The 18003-nt window shown below is 38.7% G+C and overlaps 1 protein-coding gene across 40 annotated transcripts in view; it reads left to right on the top strand.

Moving 5' to 3' along the window:
* ATP2B2 (ATPase plasma membrane Ca2+ transporting 2) overlaps positions 1-18003 on the top strand; it is a 522267-nt gene that overhangs the window by 405609 nt on the left and 98655 nt on the right. For all 40 annotated transcript variants that reach the window (XR_013541723.1, XR_013541722.1, XR_002301733.3 and 37 more), the window contains 3 exons: positions 3121-3318; positions 14058-14315; positions 15530-15655. Coding sequence is in view for 36 of the 40 variants with exons in the window: in XM_078385427.1 (XP_078241553.1) it covers positions 3121-3318; positions 14058-14315; positions 15530-15655 (582 nt within the window). In the remaining 4 variants the exon portion in view is untranslated. The remainder of the gene's footprint in view (positions 1-3120; positions 3319-14057; positions 14316-15529; positions 15656-18003) is intronic.

Genomic DNA, 18003 nt, shown 5'->3' with positions numbered 1-18003 from the left:
TTATTATAAAAAATAAATAGTTAGAAACATCTTGTACTTTGTACTTGCTTCTTTCAAAGCTCTAGTACTTACAGAATTTGCTTTACACATATAGAACATGCTCTCATTCATGCAGTGCACTGCCAGAACATAGAATGCAAATTCTTTGGTGATTTCCTGATTTGTCTGAAAATGAATTATGTTGTATTAATACAATAATGTTGGTGTTGTGGACAATACTTCAGGGGACATTTGGCAATGGTACTTGACTTAAAAGACATGGTATCCATAGTATATATAATGGGTAGGGGCTATGGTACAGCTTCTTCATATTTGCTGGGAGGAATTAAGTGTTGCTATAAGGACTGCAGTAATATAAACAGCACTATAAATGCTACCTCAAAATAATACTCATTGAACTCAGTGCAGTTTGCTTGTTTATTGGCATGTGTACAGTGGCACTGTTGCTGTCATTCAGACTCTTAATAAAAATGCAAGAAATAATATGTGATACAGCGAAACATCTTGTTAGGATTGTCAAGCTTCCAGCATGAGGCTTAGCAAGCACTTTTTCTCATTCAAGCTTTCCACATTTTTTCAAAGGATCTCTAGTAGCCCTTTCCATTCAGAATCTAACCACAGGCATACAGCAAACACCAATGTCTGGGTGGTTGCTCACACAAAAGATAGACACACTCACCTTATGCTTTTGTTTTTTAAGAAGTCCTTACAACAGCAAGACAGTAGTTACCATAGTTTTAAGTTCAGTGCAAAATATTCTGGGAAGTCAGGGTAGTCCCCCACTGCAGGAACTAAAACTTATTTTCCTGTTTATATTTGATGTATATCTTTCTCTCAGTCCAGCAATGATACTGTGGCTATCCACCATTTGGCCTGAAAACAGGGTTGTGTTCCTAAATGTGAAATGATGAAAGTTTTTTTTCTTTCTGGGACATGTTTCTGATGGAACAAAGTTTGCCAGCTGCAGACTTCTCTCCACTTAAAGAATCCCTCATTTAAATTAGCAAAGCATGCTGCTTATATACCACCCCATAACACTTAGAGCACTCTCTGAGCAGTTTACAGTTTAATTATGCAGGCTACACATTGCTCTCCCAGTAGGCTGGGTACTCAGTTTACTAACCTCAGAAGGATGGAGGACTGAGTTAACTTCGAGCTTGTTATCTGGGATTGAACCCAGGTTGCAAACAGAATTTTGGCTGCAGCACTGCAGTTTAACCACTGTGCCACAAAAGCTTGTGGCATAATAAATCCTTTGGTCTTTAAGGTAGTGTACAACATTCTCTGTTCATTTTGCTTCATCTAATACAGCTATGCAAGTAGAAGTGGTAAAACATCTTATATTGCAATCTGTCTTTGAAAATGAAGGAGTTTTGACAAAATGCTATGATAAAATCAGATGCAATCACAAAACTCCACTTGTTCTCATCGGTTTTGACTTGACACAACATGAAACAGTAACAGGGAGTTTTAAAGGCCTGTAAGATTCTTCACCCCACAAATACAAAGAGGTTTTTCTCCCCTCTCAAGATCATTGTTATCTGCATTTATTGCTCTAACATCCTTACCCTTTGAGAAGCAAAGCATACACAGAGGAAGACACACACACACACACACACACACACACATGCACAGCAAGTGTAAAAACATTGGGTTGTTGAGAAAGGTGCAAAGTGTAAACAGCCCATCCAGTTTGTCAGATTCTTCAATAAAGCATCAGACAACGTGACTTGGAGAAATTTGCACAGTATAATTATATAAATACATAATGGACAATTTTAGCAAAATTGACAATTTTCTGCAAAGTTGGCATTTTTTGTGTACAGAGCAAATTTTTGCTAATGTACAGACTTCATTGAGAGTGTCAGAAAATATTTTGCCATCCTTGCTGGTGAAGAGAAGAATGTTTTGGTTACTTGTTGTGTACTTGTCAGGAGAAATGAGTATTTACAACCTTATGTAATTGCACCATTGCTTTCTGCTTTGCAATTCGGTGATTTTAACATCAAATAGAAATTACATTTAAAAAGAAACCAAACCTGAATTATCACTCAGTTATTCTTGTGGAAAAAGAGATTCATACACTTATTTTTAAAAAATTATTTTCCTATACAGTATAACTTTATGCTGTCATTAACCAGCAGGGAATGTTTGCCCATGGGGGGGGGGCCTAGCATTTTCTATTGAATCATGCATGCACTATATGAAATCATCAAGTTTATGCTGTTCCCACTCTGTTGCTGTGAAGTGGTTTATGTCAGATTTTCCATGCAGTGCTAAAGGACGTTTTCATTGACATGCATTTTTAGTGCACTATGCAGTATTTCTTTAGGAGCCAGGAGAAATGACAGAATAATTAATTATATAATGTCTTTATCCTGTGCAAAAGAGAAATGAAATGTGGGAGAACGTAACAGTCACATTGAAATGTATCGCTCCAGTGAATCCCTGGCTTACATATCAAAGATTGGAGTGGGTTTAATATACTGTGCAAGGCTGGAGGAAGCAGTTTAAATTGTTGAAAGCAATCACAATATCTCATCCTCCCAGATAATTTCAAAATAGCTTAGAAGATAAAATTGTGCAGATGCTACCAATCCCTTTAAAAACGTTTGTTCTGTATCTGTTACTTTGTACAAAGAATCCCCCTTTTAGAATGTTAGGTAACTTATTAAAATAGAAATTAGTATTTAAAAATACAATCAATATTTTATATGGGCATTTTATAACATCTAGGAAGTCATGTGTTCATTAGGTAGACAATACTAAAAATTAAACCATTATTATTATGTTGTAATCCTCTCCTTCCCTTTAGCTGACAGGGAATTATATTCTTCAGATGTTCCTATAAATATATATAATAGTCTGCATAATATTTAAGCTGAGTCTTATCTTGTAAAAGTGAACAAGAAAAATGGAAAGTCAAATAAGCCATAAATATACCTTTTTTTAAAAGAAAAATGACGTATTGTATTTTGAAAATTCTCTCTCTCTCTGTCTGTCTGTCTGTCTGTCTGTCTGTCTGTCTGTATGTATGTATGTATGTATGCATGCACAGTATATGAGTACTGACATATTTGTCAGTCAGTCTTAAACTGTTTCTCTTTCATTTATTTATAGGATTGCCTGGTACAGCTGCTGACTTAGATAAAAGAAGACAAATTTATGGGAAAAACTTTATACCTCCGAAGAAGCCAAAAACTTTCATACAGTTAGTCTGGGAAGCATTACAGGATGTGACTCTTATCATCTTGGAAATCGCAGCCATCATATCTCTTGGGCTCTCATTTTATCATCCACCAGGAGAGGGAAATGAAGGTAAAATAAAACTGAGTTTCTTGGCTGATTACTTATGTGTTCTAGGGAATGCTTTTCTGCTTTTAATTCATGTACTCTTATTTTCTGTCTTATCCCTAGAAGTCTGATGTAGGAAAATTATTTAGCAGACATAGCTTGACTATCTTTATCATATGTTCCAATCCCATGCGTATTGAAAAGTAATGAGGTCTAATGCCTATTAATGTATCCTAAATGTCACCTCAAAAAGATTTATTCTGCAATTTTTAATGTACATGGTTATTGCAGCTGATTGCAGATCTATCAGTTGATGTGTTGCAGGAACAGGGAATATGTGTCCCTCCAAATTTTAGTGGACTGAAACTCCCAGAAACACTAGCCACCATTACTTGTGATATGAAACTGCCTGCATTATGTTGGGCCTAGCCCAGTCTATGTGGGTTTGAGATTTTAGAACACGGAGAATTCCACATTGATTTGTCTCACACGAAATAGATCTTCATGAGACACACTGTGTGAAGTGATATGAACTCATTGGTGAATAAGTTAATAAACATAGATCAGACATTATTTCATATTAATACTAGCTATATTTTTAAGCTTAGAGTCTTCCTTCTCTTTCCCCTTTCCCATGTATGCAATAAATCGACTCACACAGTACAGAACTATAAGATTTATTAGTCATTTTATATAGATGGCAAGATTTATTTTTGCACACTAATGACCCAGTCCCACTAATAGTTAGAAGTTACTACTGACTTTAAAGTTGTTGCAACTTTTGATTCCTAAAAGAAGAATTATTCAGATTTAATTTGGTTTAAGCAAAAGAACAGCTGTAGACCAGCAGTCTGTGATATTCTGCAGATCCCTATACTTTCAGATAGACAGGTCCCTTATTTTTAAACCCTTTTGTATGAATGTGGGGAAACTTTGAATATATATTATCAAAATATTTTGGTTGAGTGCTCAAACTTGTTCATTTTTGACCTTTTGGTAGGTCATAATGTTCCATTTCCCATGGGAAACTTTGACACTTTGTGGTTGATAGTTCATGTACTGGGAAATGTGAAAAATCAACATTCAGCAGGAGGACTTTACATGCCTTTCCCACCACCTTTGCTAATAATTGCTCCACTGAAATATATTACAAAGTGTTTGTTCCCACACATTTTGAGAGGATATTTCAAGTTACATTTCAGCAGAAGATTTCTGTCAGGTTTATAGTGACAAAAATACATTACATTGACAATACTTAACATTTCCTTGACAACTTAGATGGATTTGCATTGACAATTCCCCCCAAAAATTCAACTCCATTTCCCCCCATTCAGCTTTTGGGATACAGAGGGTTAGGAAATTCATTATGCTGAAAGGATGTATTAATAGCCCAAATAAGAGAAAAATTAAGAGAATATATATAGTGCGCTAAGTAAGAGTCTTTCCTGTAGTAGCATTATGCCTAGTCAAAAACATGTGCCTTATAGAAGTCCAGCTCTTCCTTCCTTCCTTCCTTCCTCCCTCCCTCCCTCCCTCCCTCCCTTCAACCCAAGGCAGCTTACATAATTAAAAATAAACATTTAAAGGCTAAAAACAGTAAGTATACAGATACTATAAAATGATTTAATTAAACAAGTATTATATTAAAAAACAGTAATTTAAATCAATACTAAATAAAACAGATTTAAAAGTAACAGAGCACAACAGTCTATTCAAAGCCCCATGTCAGACAGCCAGTCACTAAGGAAAAGCCTGTCTGAAGACAAAAACCTTTGGCGGCTTGCAGATGGGCAGCACAAGGGGGCCCACCTGGCTTCCCCTCGGAGGCAACTCCAGTGTCTTGGAGCAGTGACAAAAAAAGGCCCTCTCTGTTTCCTCATCAGGCAGGTCTTTGAAGGTGGTGGAACCAAGAGAAAGGCCTCTTCTGATTATCTCAATGCTGGGGCAGGCTCATAGAGGGAGATGCAATCCTTGACAGTCTTTCTGTGATATAAATGGCTCGGGCCCAAACTATCTCAAGGACCTCATGTTCCTTTATGAACTTGCTCAAGTGTTAAGATAATCAAGAAAGGCCTTTCTCCCTATCCCACCATTTTCACAGGTATGTTTGGTGGGTACCTAAGAGAGGGTCTTCTATATTGCTACTTCCAGGCTTTGGAACTCCCTCCCACAGGAGGCCAGGCTGGCCCCATCTTTGCTGTCCCCCTTGTACAAGCAGGTGAAGACCTTTCTCTTCAGGCAAGCTTTCAAGCTTTCCTTCACGGGCTGGCTCCCTGAGTAGAGTTTTTAAATTGACTGTTGTACCTTCCTGCTTTGAATGTGTTTTGATTTTGCTTATTTTTTTTGGTATGGTATTTGTTTGATCCTTTATCAGTCACATTGGGTACTGTTAAGGCAAAAGGTGGTATAAAAACAAACAAACAAACAAACAAACAAACAAACAAACACGTACGTACGTACGTACATACATACATACATACATACATACATACATACATACATACATACATACATACATACATACATACATACATACATACATACATACATACATACATACATATCAGTCTCCTGCATCCCTTAGCTGGGAATAAGTCCTGTTGAATGCCATACGGCTTCTTTCTTGAATGACAATCCAGATTGCATTCACTTAATGCTAGTGAAAGCAAAGGCTTTTAGAGCTTTGCACATTGAATTGTCTATTGGCTACTATGGGAAAAGAAAAAGTGATCAGTGCTGGATGATGCTATTTCTGGGCACTGATGAACCAACAGGGGGGAGTGAATACCATCCCACCTGCTCAGGCCATGAGATGCCCATGATGCTCTACGCACATAATCTGTCTGAAGTACCCCAAAGAGGGCAAATTGGCAGACAGGAGAGGCAGGTGTGTATTGAAAGATAAAGGTGACAGCGTGGTCCAGCCAGGACTAGCTCAAGCCATTTTGTTGCCTGAGGTGAAGGACAAGACAACACCTCCTTTCATTCTATGTATACCCTGTTGTTTTTATGTTCCCATCCATCATCTGTATGCACAATTGTATCCATGGTTTTGTTTGTTAATTTTGTGAAATCTTTCACATTCACAACTGCCCTACACATTTTTTTCCTGTCACCTCTTTCTATCATGGTTTTTCAAGGCCATTCTTTAAAGGCAGCCTGTTAATATAGTGGAGATCATGAAGACATGGACTAGAGTGAAGCACAATATTTCTAGAATTGGGTTGAGTTTTTTTTTTTCTTCCAGTGCTGATCTGTATTCATTGAAATGATCATTACTTTCTGGTTTGTAAATATAAATGTTTCTACTGATATAAGTGATACCCAGTGTGGTGTAGTTGATAGAGTGATGGCGGAGAACTCAGGAGGCCTCGGTTTGGATCTCCACTCAGCCTTGGAAACTCACTGGAGGAGTGTAACTGGTAAAACCACTCCTTAAATAGCTCACTTATCTTAAAAACCCTGTTAGGGTCTCTGTAAGGTGGTCCTGACTTGAAAACACATAACAATTTGTTGCTGTTTAGTCGTTAAGTCATGTCCGAATCTTTGTGACCCCATGGACCAGAGCACATCAGGCCCTCCTGTCTTCCACTGCCTCCTGGTGTTTGGTTAAATTCATGTTGGTCGCTTCGGTGACACTGTCCAACCATCTCGTCCTCTGTCTTCCGTTTCTCCTCTTGCCTTCACACTTTACCAACATCAGCATCTTTTCCAGGGAGTCTTCTCTTCTCATAAGATGGCTAAAGTATTGGAGCCTCAGCTTCTCGATCTGTCTTTCCAGTGAGCACTCAGGGTTGATTTCTTTCAGAATGGATAGGGTTGATCTTCTTGCAGTCCAGGGGACTCTCAAGAGTCTCCTCCAGCACCACAATTCAAAAGAATCCATTGTTCGGCAGTCAGCCTTCTTTACAATCCAGCTCTCACTTCCATACATCGCTGCAGGAAAAACCATAGCTTTGACTACATGGACCTTTGTCAGCAAGGTGATGTCTCTGCTTGTCTAGGTTTGTCATCGCTTTCCTCTTGAGAAGCAGCCGTCTTTTAATTTTGTGACTGCTGTCACCATCTGCAGCCCAAGAAAGTAAAATCTTTCACTGCCTCCATATCTTTATTTGATTGATTGATTGATTGATTGATTGATTGATTGATTGATTGATTGATTGATTGCATTTATACGCCGCCTATCTAGTTGAACAACCACTCGAAGTATTTCTATTTGCCAGGAGGTGATAGGACCAGTGGCCATAATCTTAGTTTTTTTATGTTGAACTTCAAACCACTTTTGCGCTCTCCTCTTTCACCCTCATTAAGAGGTTCTTTAATTGCTCCTCACTTTCTGCCATCAGCGTGGTATCATCTGCATATCTGAGGTTGTTGATATTTCTTCCAGCAATCTTAATTCCATTTTGGGATTCATCCAGTCCAGCCATCCGCATGATGTATTCTGCATATAAGTTAAATAAGCAGGGAGACAATATACAGCCTTGTCGTACTCCTTTCCCAATTTTGAACCAATCAGTTGTTCCATGACCAGTTCTAACTGTTGCTTCCTGCCCCACGTATAGATTTCTCAGGAGATAGATAAGGTGGTCAGGCACTCTCATTTCTTTAAGGACTTGCCATAGTTTGCTGTGGTCCACATAAGAATAAACTGATATAAATATTAGTAAGTACATCTGCATAAGGTATTATGTGTCAGGATGTGTTTCAAATAAATCACTTTTAAGTAGTTAGCAGAGTCCCAGAAAGAAAATGTACACTTCGTCTTCTCCGGACAGCATTGAAAAATAAGATACAATGAAAAGTTTTGCTCTGAGAGATCCCAAAAATATAACTCACAGACAAATCGTTGTCTCTCTCCAGTGAAGGCTTTTATCTTGTAGTTTCAGGATAATATTTACAGTCGTTTATATACAGCATTAACGGACAGCATTAAATTCAGAACCTCAAGCTCCACCCACAGGAGCATGGTACTGATTTGCTTACTTTTATACACAATCTTACTACCAGGATTGCATCAGATGCACAGTGACTCAGCAGAGTTCCACTGCACATGTCCATCATTTTCATGACTTTTCTTAAAGGGACAATATTCTCTAGTATTTAGATCAATACTCTGACATTATGGTTGTTTTGAACATTTTTGTGCTTCAGGCTGCTACAAAGCTTGAGTTGCTCTTAATTTCACATCTGATGGCTGAGAGACACTCCCCTGTTACAGTGGTGCCTCACTAGATGATGATAATCCATTCCATTGAAATCGCTGTTTAGCAAAATCATCGTCTAGTGAAAAGCATTTCCCCATTGGAATGTATTGAAACCTGTTTAATGCATTCCAATGGGGAAGTATCGTTGTTGTCTAGCGAAGATCGGCCATAGGAAAGCCGCTTTGCGAACCGCCGATCAGCTGTTTAAATCGCTGTCTTGCGAAGCTTAGGTCCCGAAAACACCTGTTTGCGAGCACGGAGGGAGCTGTCAAAATCGTCGTCTAGCGAAAATCAGTTTGCGAAGCAGGGACCAAACATTGTCCAGCAAAATTCCCCCATAGGAATCACTGTTTTGTGAATCGCTATAGGTATCGCAAAAAGCCAATGTTTAGCGAAAAAACTGTCATGCGGGGTAACTGTCTAGCGAGGCACCACTGTACTTTGTTTCTACTGTGGTAATGATCATGTGGCTATTTGTGGGGCCAAAATATTCCTGCTGTGGTTGTTGTAGGAATGTTGTAGGAAACCTACAACAACCATCGGATCCTGGCCATGAAAGTCTTCGAGAATACATATTCCTGCTATCCTTCAGTTTTGTTTGTTTGTTTGTTTACTTTGGAATTCTGGAAACGTTTGCCTAAAATAACATATTTAATACTGAGCTATGACCCCTCTGCTTTCTGCACTAAAATGGAAGTCACTGTTGCATTCACTTCGAATCATGTATGTGCCTACATGGGGGTCAACTCCATTGAACTCAAGTGGAGCCTACTTCTGATTGGCAAGAGTAGAATGCTTTCAGTTTAGGAACTTCTCCTGCTGAAACCTCAAAGCAAGAGTTGCAGTGTGTCCCTTATGGTAATGCTGTTCTCCAGACATAATTGAATTAGACTTCTAATATACCCCTGTACAAATTAGGATGGTGCTGGCTCCGGAGCTTCTTTGATGTACCTGTTCCTGTGGTGCAAGTCCAGTAATGAGAGCTTTTGTGCAGTGACTATGTGCATGGAAAGTGTGATGCTTCAAAACCCAATGGTCTAAAGGCCTTTGCTTTCGTTAGGACTAAGTGGTTGCAATCTGGATTGCCATTCAGTTTTACGCCTGCACTCAAGCAGAACATTGACAAAAAAGGATGCCTTACTCTCCCTGTGCTTCTACCTTTGATTCTGTTGCTACTGCTAAGGCATAGCAGCAGCTGCGGAAATGAGATAGAGCTCTTTAGTGTATTTGAAGTACCATATAGTACCAAAGTAATGTACTTCAACTTCCATGCACATTCTAGAAGGGCTGTGGATTCTTTTGTTAAAGTGGAATAATAGGAGGCTGGCACTTGATGCTTTCAGAGTGTTTCAGACTTCTGTTAAGTGACTTCTCTTTTTTTTGGCCTCCCTTTTAGGTTTTGTGAATTCAAATGCCAGGGGCTTAGTTATTTCTTTTTTCATAGTTGCATTACTGAGCAGTAAGGTGTAGGAGATGGCTCTGCCAGCAATTATTTAGAAACACAGAGATAAGATTAAAACTAAGCAACAAAGAAAAGTGTAGCCCCTTTTCCCCCAAGGTATGGCAGTCGTCTCATTTATTGGAATACCCACATAGAGCTAGGATTCTGTTTCTTATTGTACCTGCCTTGAGATAAAACACATTTATTCTCAGTAGATATTTATATATGTCTGTCTGCTTGCTTACATGCATGAACACACACACACATGTATGCACATACGGTGAATGAAGCGCCCTTGGTTTATCTTGTAAGCAAGCACATTTATTGTGAGACAAATGTTTGCTGTCTCAAATAGTAGAAATAAAATTAATTCTTGCTGCAACTCCTCTGAAATGAGAATTTATCATCTGTTGTGGAACAATTAGATTAATCCGTATTAAAACCGTGTTATAATATAGGCAGTATCTGTTGAATATCAGTATTAGTGTACACACAAATTGAATTATGCCAATAAAACTTCATCACACCCAGTGCTTCAAGGACAAAAGAAGGATGTCAAAAGACAAACAGGAATATTACTCAGATGAAAAGTAGTATTCTGGAAAAAAGGAAATGCTAAAGGCCCTGTAAAAAATCTGTGTCATCTTCTCCTTTGGAATCTCTGTGCAAATACCATTAAATAATTTCAAAATAATATTATTAAGGATGAAAATTTAAAGATATTGAGTCCTCTTGTAGTACTTGTTGTTATTTAGTCATTAAGTTGTGTCTGACTCTTTGTGAGCCCATGGATCAGAGCACGCCAGGCCCTCCTGTCTTCCACTGCCTCCTGGAGTTGGGTCAAATTCATGTTGGTAGCTCTCCTCTTTCACCCTCATTACGACGTTCCTTAATTCCTCCTCACTTTGTGCTATCAGAGCGGTATCATTTGCATATCTGAGTTTGTTGATATTTCTTCCAGCAATCTTAATTCCCGTTTGGGATTCATCCAGTCCAGCCTTTCGCATGATGTATTCTGCATATAAGTTAAATAAGCAAGGAAATAATATACAGCCTTGTCGTACACCTTTCCCAATTTTGAACCAATCAGTTGTTCCATATCCAGTTCTAACTGTTGCTTCCTGTCCCACGTATAGATTTTTCAGGAGACAGATAAGGTGGACAGGCACTCCCATTTCTTTATCAACATGCCATCGTTTGCTGTGGTCGACACAGTCCAAGGCTTTTGCATAGTCAATGAAGTAGAAGTAGATGTTTTTCTGGAATTCTCTAGCTTTCTCCATAATCCAGCGCATGTTAGCAATTTGTTCTCTAGTTCCTTTGACCCTTTGAAATCCACCTTGTAATTCTGGGGGTTCTCGGTCCACATACTGCTGAAGCCTACCTTGGAGGATTTTGAGCATAACCTTGCTAGCATATGAAATGTGTGTAATTGTACAGTAGTTGGAGCATTCTTTGGCACTGCCTTTCTTTGCGATTGTGATGTAGACTGATCTATTCCAACCTTTTGGCCACTGCTGAGTTTTCCATACTTGCTGGCATATTACATACATACATACTTTATTGTTACAGCATCAAGCCATACATAAGACAAAATTGAATACAAAAAATGAAGAACTGTCATATACTGCAAAAAGCCAAACTGGACAAACAAAAAACAAAATATCTAAAAAAGACAAATATAGCAATATAAGACCAAGGTCTAAGGGTTTGGCTGTCTATTCTGGCTACTATGGCATGGCACCCAAAATTTTGCTACCAGTTCGGTAGTAGTCTGATTTTGATCAGTTAACAATTGATTACAGTGGTCCAAATCCGATTGACCTACCATATCTTTTAGGAGAGGTGTAATATATTTTTCCTTGGATCTTACTGTGCCTGTAAATTTCTGTAACTTTCCATATCTCCCTTGCATTTTGTTTCCCTTTCTTCTCTGTTATTTGTAAGGCCTTATTGGATAGTCACTTTGCTTTCCTGCGTTTCCTTTTCTTTGGGATGGTTTTTGTTGCTGCCTCCTGTACAGTGTTATGAGCCTCCATCCATAGTTCTTCAGGCACTCTGGCCACCAAATCTAGTTCCTGAAATCTGTTCTTCACTTCCACTGTGTATTCATAAGGGATTTGGTTTAGGTTATACCTGAGTGGCCCAGTGGTTTTTCCTACTTTCTTCAGTTTAAGCTTGAATTCTGCTATAAGAAGCTAATGATCAGAGCCACAATCAGCTCCAGGTCTTGTTTTTGCTGACTGTATAGAGCTTCTCCATCTTTGGCTGCAGAGAATATAATCAATCTGATTTTGGTATTGCCCATCTGGTGGTGTCTATGTGTAGAGTCGCCTCTTGTGTTGTTGGAGAAGAGTGTTTGTGATGACCAGCTTGTTCTCTTGACAAAACTCTATTAGCCTTTGCCCTGCTTCGTTTTGAACTCCAAGGTCAAACTTTCCTGTTGTTCCTTTTATCTCTTGACTCCCTACTTTAGCATTCCAATCCCCTATAATGGGAAGAACATCTTTCTTTGGTGTCAGTTCTAGAAGGTGTTATAAGTCTTCATAAAAATGGTCAATTTCAGCCTCTTCAGCATCGGTGGTTGGTGCATAAACGTGGATTACTGTGAAGTTGAAAGGTCTGCCTTGGATTCGTATTGAAATCATTCTATCATTTTTGAGATTGTATCCCAGTACAGCTTTTCCCACTCTTTTGTTGATTGTGAGGGCTACTTCATTTCTCCTACGGGATTCTTCTTTAGTTCACTGACGCCCAAGATGTCACCGTTTATTCTTGCCACCTCCTGTTTGACATTCCAGGTTCCTATGCAGTATTTTTCTTTCCAGCATCGGACTTTCCTTTCAATTCCAAGCAGATCTGCACCTGAGTGTCCTTTCAGCTTTGGCCCAACCACTTCATTAGCTCTGGAGTTGCTTGAAAACACAGCACACCAGTCAGAAAAAGTTCAACACCCACCCAGCTGAAAGCTCCTTCTGCTGTAAGGGATCTCAGAGGATCAAGACATGACTGCATAATATGTTTCCTGTATGGTAGACCTAGCCTATTCCACTGGTATCCAGTGGGAGTATTTACGGGTCAAATCATTTCCACTCATCAGCCCAGTAAAACATTTTTAAAGGTATTAGAAGGATGTGCAGTGAAGGAACCCCAGGCACCCTCAGAGACTGTGCATTTCATTGGTGTGACTGTAGTGCTGAAAAAAGATCCCCTCCTTCAAACTGGTTCACCATCTTAGTTGTTCTCAGGGATGGATTTGTAAGTAGAATATTGGGGTTGGGGGAAGGAACTAAGGGAGGTGCCTGTCAAAATGTCAGAAATAAGGGTGGGCAATTTTGCTTGGTCCGTGCACCTAATCTGTTCTAGAGGAGTTGTGTCCTGACCTCCTTAGGTTGTGTGTTTCTGTGCTCCCCTATTTGTCTGTTGAAAAAGCTCTGGACCACATTTTGTGCATCAGAGAAGGCTGTACAAGGAGGAAATGAAGCCAGTCTCAGAGCTATTGCTGGAGAAAAGTTGGATTTCTTTTTATTCTTCTTGTACCTGGAGGCACATCACGGCTGTTCTTACTTTGAGTTTGGCAGCTCTGAATAATGATGTTATGCTGCTCCAGAAAGTTTTCCAAGATTCTTTACCAGGATATTTTCCTTCCTTTACTTATTTTCCCATCAGTTTTATTTGAATACCCAGGTATATCTGCACTTTTCATTTCCTGTTACATGGCTAAAGCCTTCTGCATTTTGTTTATTTTATGACTGACGTCAATTTCATGCATTTGTTTTACTACCTCGTTGGTCATCTTTTGATCCCAGAAACGTACATGTCATTTAGAGTTACATTTCAATGGGTTCTCTCTCTCTCTCTCTTTTTTTTTTTTACAGTAGCCTGTGTCTAAATTTCACAGTTCAGTGCCATACTAAACAAACCAGGAATATAGATCACAGTACAATGCATGTTTTCAAAGCCAGTGTGATTGTTTTTTGAAGTTGGATTTATCCTTATCCAATTGTATCTGGGTTACATGTGATATATTATTAATATTGTTATATTTTAAAATTTTAAGCTCCACATATACTTGTTCACTGACCTATTTTCTGTTCTGTTTATTGTCTCTTAAGCCTGTGCTACATCAAAAGGGGGAGCGGAAGATGAAGGTGAAGCAGAAGCTGGCTGGATCGAAGGTGCTGCCATTCTGCTCTCTGTCATTTGTGTGGTACTGGTCACTGCCTTTAATGACTGGAGCAAAGAGAAGCAGTTCCGTGGACTTCAGAGCCGTATTGAGCAAGAACAGAAATTTACTGTAGTTCGAGGTGGACAAGTAATTCAGATCCCAGTAGCAGAGATAGTAGTTGGTGATATTGCACAAATCAAGTATGGTAAGTCCACTAGTATACCTGTTGGAAGATATGTGCCTGAGTCATTAGCTTTATGACTTGTTGAAAAGCAACATAGAAATAGTGGTGGAGATGTCACAAACTAATCTAAAGATTAATTTCTAATGCACAGCATAGAAAAATAAAATATAACACATGGTATTAATAATTCGAATGGAGTGAATAAAAACATCTTCACTTGTTTTCTGTCGTTTTAATACCAGCATCCATTCCTTGGAGGCAATTAGTAATCAACATTGAACAATCCAACAATTAGAACATATTTCTCACCCACCTTAATGGAGAGGTTTAATCCACAAGTTTATTTCTTGTATACCGATGGATTGGGTCCCTTTATTAACATGAATTTGCCAATTCCACATGTAGAACAGATCCATCTCATTCTTATTTTACAGAGTTAATAGCATACATCTGTAGTCTTGTCCAAGGTTAAAATCAATGACGTTCAGTCAGGTCTGGACAGTATATTTCAACTTTATATTTTAAGAGTAACTGTGTATTATTTTTGGGGACCAAATACATGAAAAAACAGTTATTGCCTTCTCTTAATAGAATATCTCAAGTTTATGTTTTTATAGTGTTTACAGCCCACCCACTTATCCTGAAAAAGGCTGAGGCAAAACAGGTTATTAAACTGATAATAATAAACATAACAAAACATAGTGGTCGTTTTAGAAGAGGGAGCCATATTAGTTTGTGCTAGCAAATCAGGCAAAAAGAAAAGAAAAAAGAGACAAAAACATATTGTCACCTTCAAAACTAACTGCTATATTTTAATGTGAGTTTTCATGTCCATAAAAGCTCAAATTAAAATATAGCAGTTAGTCTTTAAGGTCTTTTTTTTCTTGTTTTGTTTTTGCTTAAAGTACTAAAATATGATCCACATTTCAGTCCTAATTTTCCTTGGATATATTTGACATTGTGAACTGGAATTTATCAATATCATACTGGTATCTGGGAAAATTCAGGAAATACTGGCCTTGTGGATGAAAAAAAAAATAGTAGCATCGTAGTTTAATTTTGATAACTCAGATGTATTGAAATATTCATTTTTTGATTGTGGAAATGTGTTTGAGGATTCACACATTTTAGAAAAAACTATCATCATCATCAATAATAATCATGTGCCATCAAGTAAATGCTAACTTATGGTGACCAAAACACTAAGTTTATTTTATTTTATTCCATACTATTAGGTGACCTCCTGCCTTCTGATGGGGTGTATATTCAAGGAAATGACCTAAAAATTGATGAAAGTTCTTTAACTGGAGAGTCAGATCAAGTCCGTAAATCCATTGACAAAGATCCAATGCTGCTTTCGGGTGAGTTTTGTGATTGAAATTAGCTGCAGCTAATCAAGAACTATTATCTTTTTGCATTCTTCCTTCAAAGAGTTGATATCCATGCCTTTCTTATTCAAAAAATTCATAGCATGAAGTTTTCCATGAATTTCCAGTATATTTCTTGACATTACCAAACCTACGAACTCTTGTGGTGGACTTGTAGTGAGGATTCTGATGCTGATCTATTTTGTATTGGCAGATTCTTTTCTTAAATATGCAACCACTTTTTATCTTTTAAAGAGTTCTTGCTTGGTTTCGTTTGTGCTTACTTCCTGGTGAATTGCAGGATGAAATTATACCACACAGTAATGGCCTAGGATCAGATACTCACAATTTCTTTTTAATTTATAGCTGAACTTTTAGCTCTTGTCACGGGAACACATATATTATTTGTATGATTCAGAGCATTGTAGATGTCTCATAAAATGAGCAACTTTCCTCACCTCCAGCCAAAAGTGAGACAAAGAGTTCTTTTTCCTCCCCTGAAGTCTTTGTAATTTGCCTGTATGGTTTCTAGTGTATTTTCTCTGTGATAAGCAAAGTGTGCATATACAGTACATACACACAGAGAGACAAGCATGCATGCACACACACAGAGAGTGTGTAAGAGAGCAAAAATAGGAGGACTGATTGATTGTTAAGAAAGATGCAAACCACCTATTTAGTGCTTTAGGTTCTGAATCAAAACAGTTGACAGCCTAGTTTGGGCCGATTCCTTCCGTTTCACAAATAACTTGAATTGCATAGTTTTGAACAGACTTATCTGACACAGCTTTCTTATCAGTGCAAGATCATATTGAGCATGTCATGAAATTGTTCACCATCACTGCTGATAATTTTTTTCCTTGTAGGCAAGGACAGTAATTTTTTAAATTCCTCACTCTAGCCTTTAGGACTGAAACAACCATTTACGTTCCCATTTTGGATCTTTAAACTGGCCAGATAATTATTACTATGCTTTAATTAACATTATCTTACACATTATACATATTCGGATTCATTTCTGGCAACAGAAGAGGTATAATAGGAAGGAGACAGCTCAGTGTCTTTGATTAGTTCACTGAACAGTTGTTTCTGTGCGACTCCAATTGTATTATGTATTTTTTTTAAAAAATTAACTTTTTTCAAATATTCTGCTGTTATTTATTTTTTTTCTTGTGTATGTTTTCTGAGGGGGAAAGGGGAAACGGATACTAATCCAGATATATGAGAATGACTCCTGCTTAATTATTAGATTGGTTCATGATAAAGAATATGCAAGCAATCTGACCAGCATGGTTAAGATTGCTGGAGGGACTTTGGGAAATGGTGTAAGAGTCACTTTTAGCAGTAGAAATGGAGGCATACTAGCAGGATAGCCCTTAGACTAGTAGCCCCCAGCTAACCTTCTTGCAGGGAGCTTTCCTGTGATATGTTTTTCACCAGCAGAGCACAAGGAAGCAGAGCCTGTTGGAGGTGGCAGAGACATAGCAAGCTAAGCACATTCATTTCCCCAGCATGCCCTAGGAGGAGGTGCAGATCTGTGCTGATCTTGTGACTGATATGGTTAAATCTTTCCAATTTCAGTTAAAGAGAGGAGGGAACTTCTCACCACGGAAGGAAAATGTCATGGAAGAGAGTATAGAGGTTGTTAGCAGAACTCTCTCTGTGTATCAGTGTAAGGCAGAACAGCTGTGCCCAAACATAATCCTATGTATATTTTTTTTCTGGCAGGAGGGAAAGTCCTGTTTAATTCAGTGGGCTTTTATTCTAAACAGGACTGCCCTCTAAAACAGTACTCCCGAACCTTTTCCAAACGACGGACTGGTTGGGGGGCCCCGGGGGCAGTGTCTGTGCGTGGGGGGTGGGTCACCTGTATGCAGGGGTGGGACACCCATACATGCACATATGGGTGGGCAGGGGCAAACATGCATGAGTGGGTGGGGCAACCGTACACATGTGTAGGTGGGTGGATCACCTATGTGTGCACGTGTGTGTGGGCGGGGCATCCGTGCATGCATGTGGGGGCCATGCATGCTTGTGTGCACGCAGGGGGAGCATACATTTAAGAGGGTGGGAGATATGTCTCCGTGGCCCGGTCCTGCCAAGGCCATGGTCTGTTACCAGGCCGCGGCCCAGGAGTTGGGGACCCCGGCTCTAAATGACAGACTTACAATAAAATTAGTACTGTTAAAACCCTTTTCATAAAAACACTATTTGCTAAGGGCAGAATCCAACAGGTGCTTTTTTTGAACTGATATTACTCCGTCACCATTGTTTGCGTGTGCAGAAAAGTGATAATTGGAAAAGTCCACACATATTTTGGAGAGTGAGTAAGTCTGCTTCTG

This window comes from Pogona vitticeps, chromosome 2 (genome assembly GCF_051106095.1).
Source record: "Pogona vitticeps strain Pit_001003342236 chromosome 2, PviZW2.1, whole genome shotgun sequence".
NCBI lineage: Eukaryota > Metazoa > Chordata > Lepidosauria > Squamata > Agamidae > Pogona > Pogona vitticeps.
This window is presented reverse-complemented; position numbering and strand designations above follow the sequence as displayed.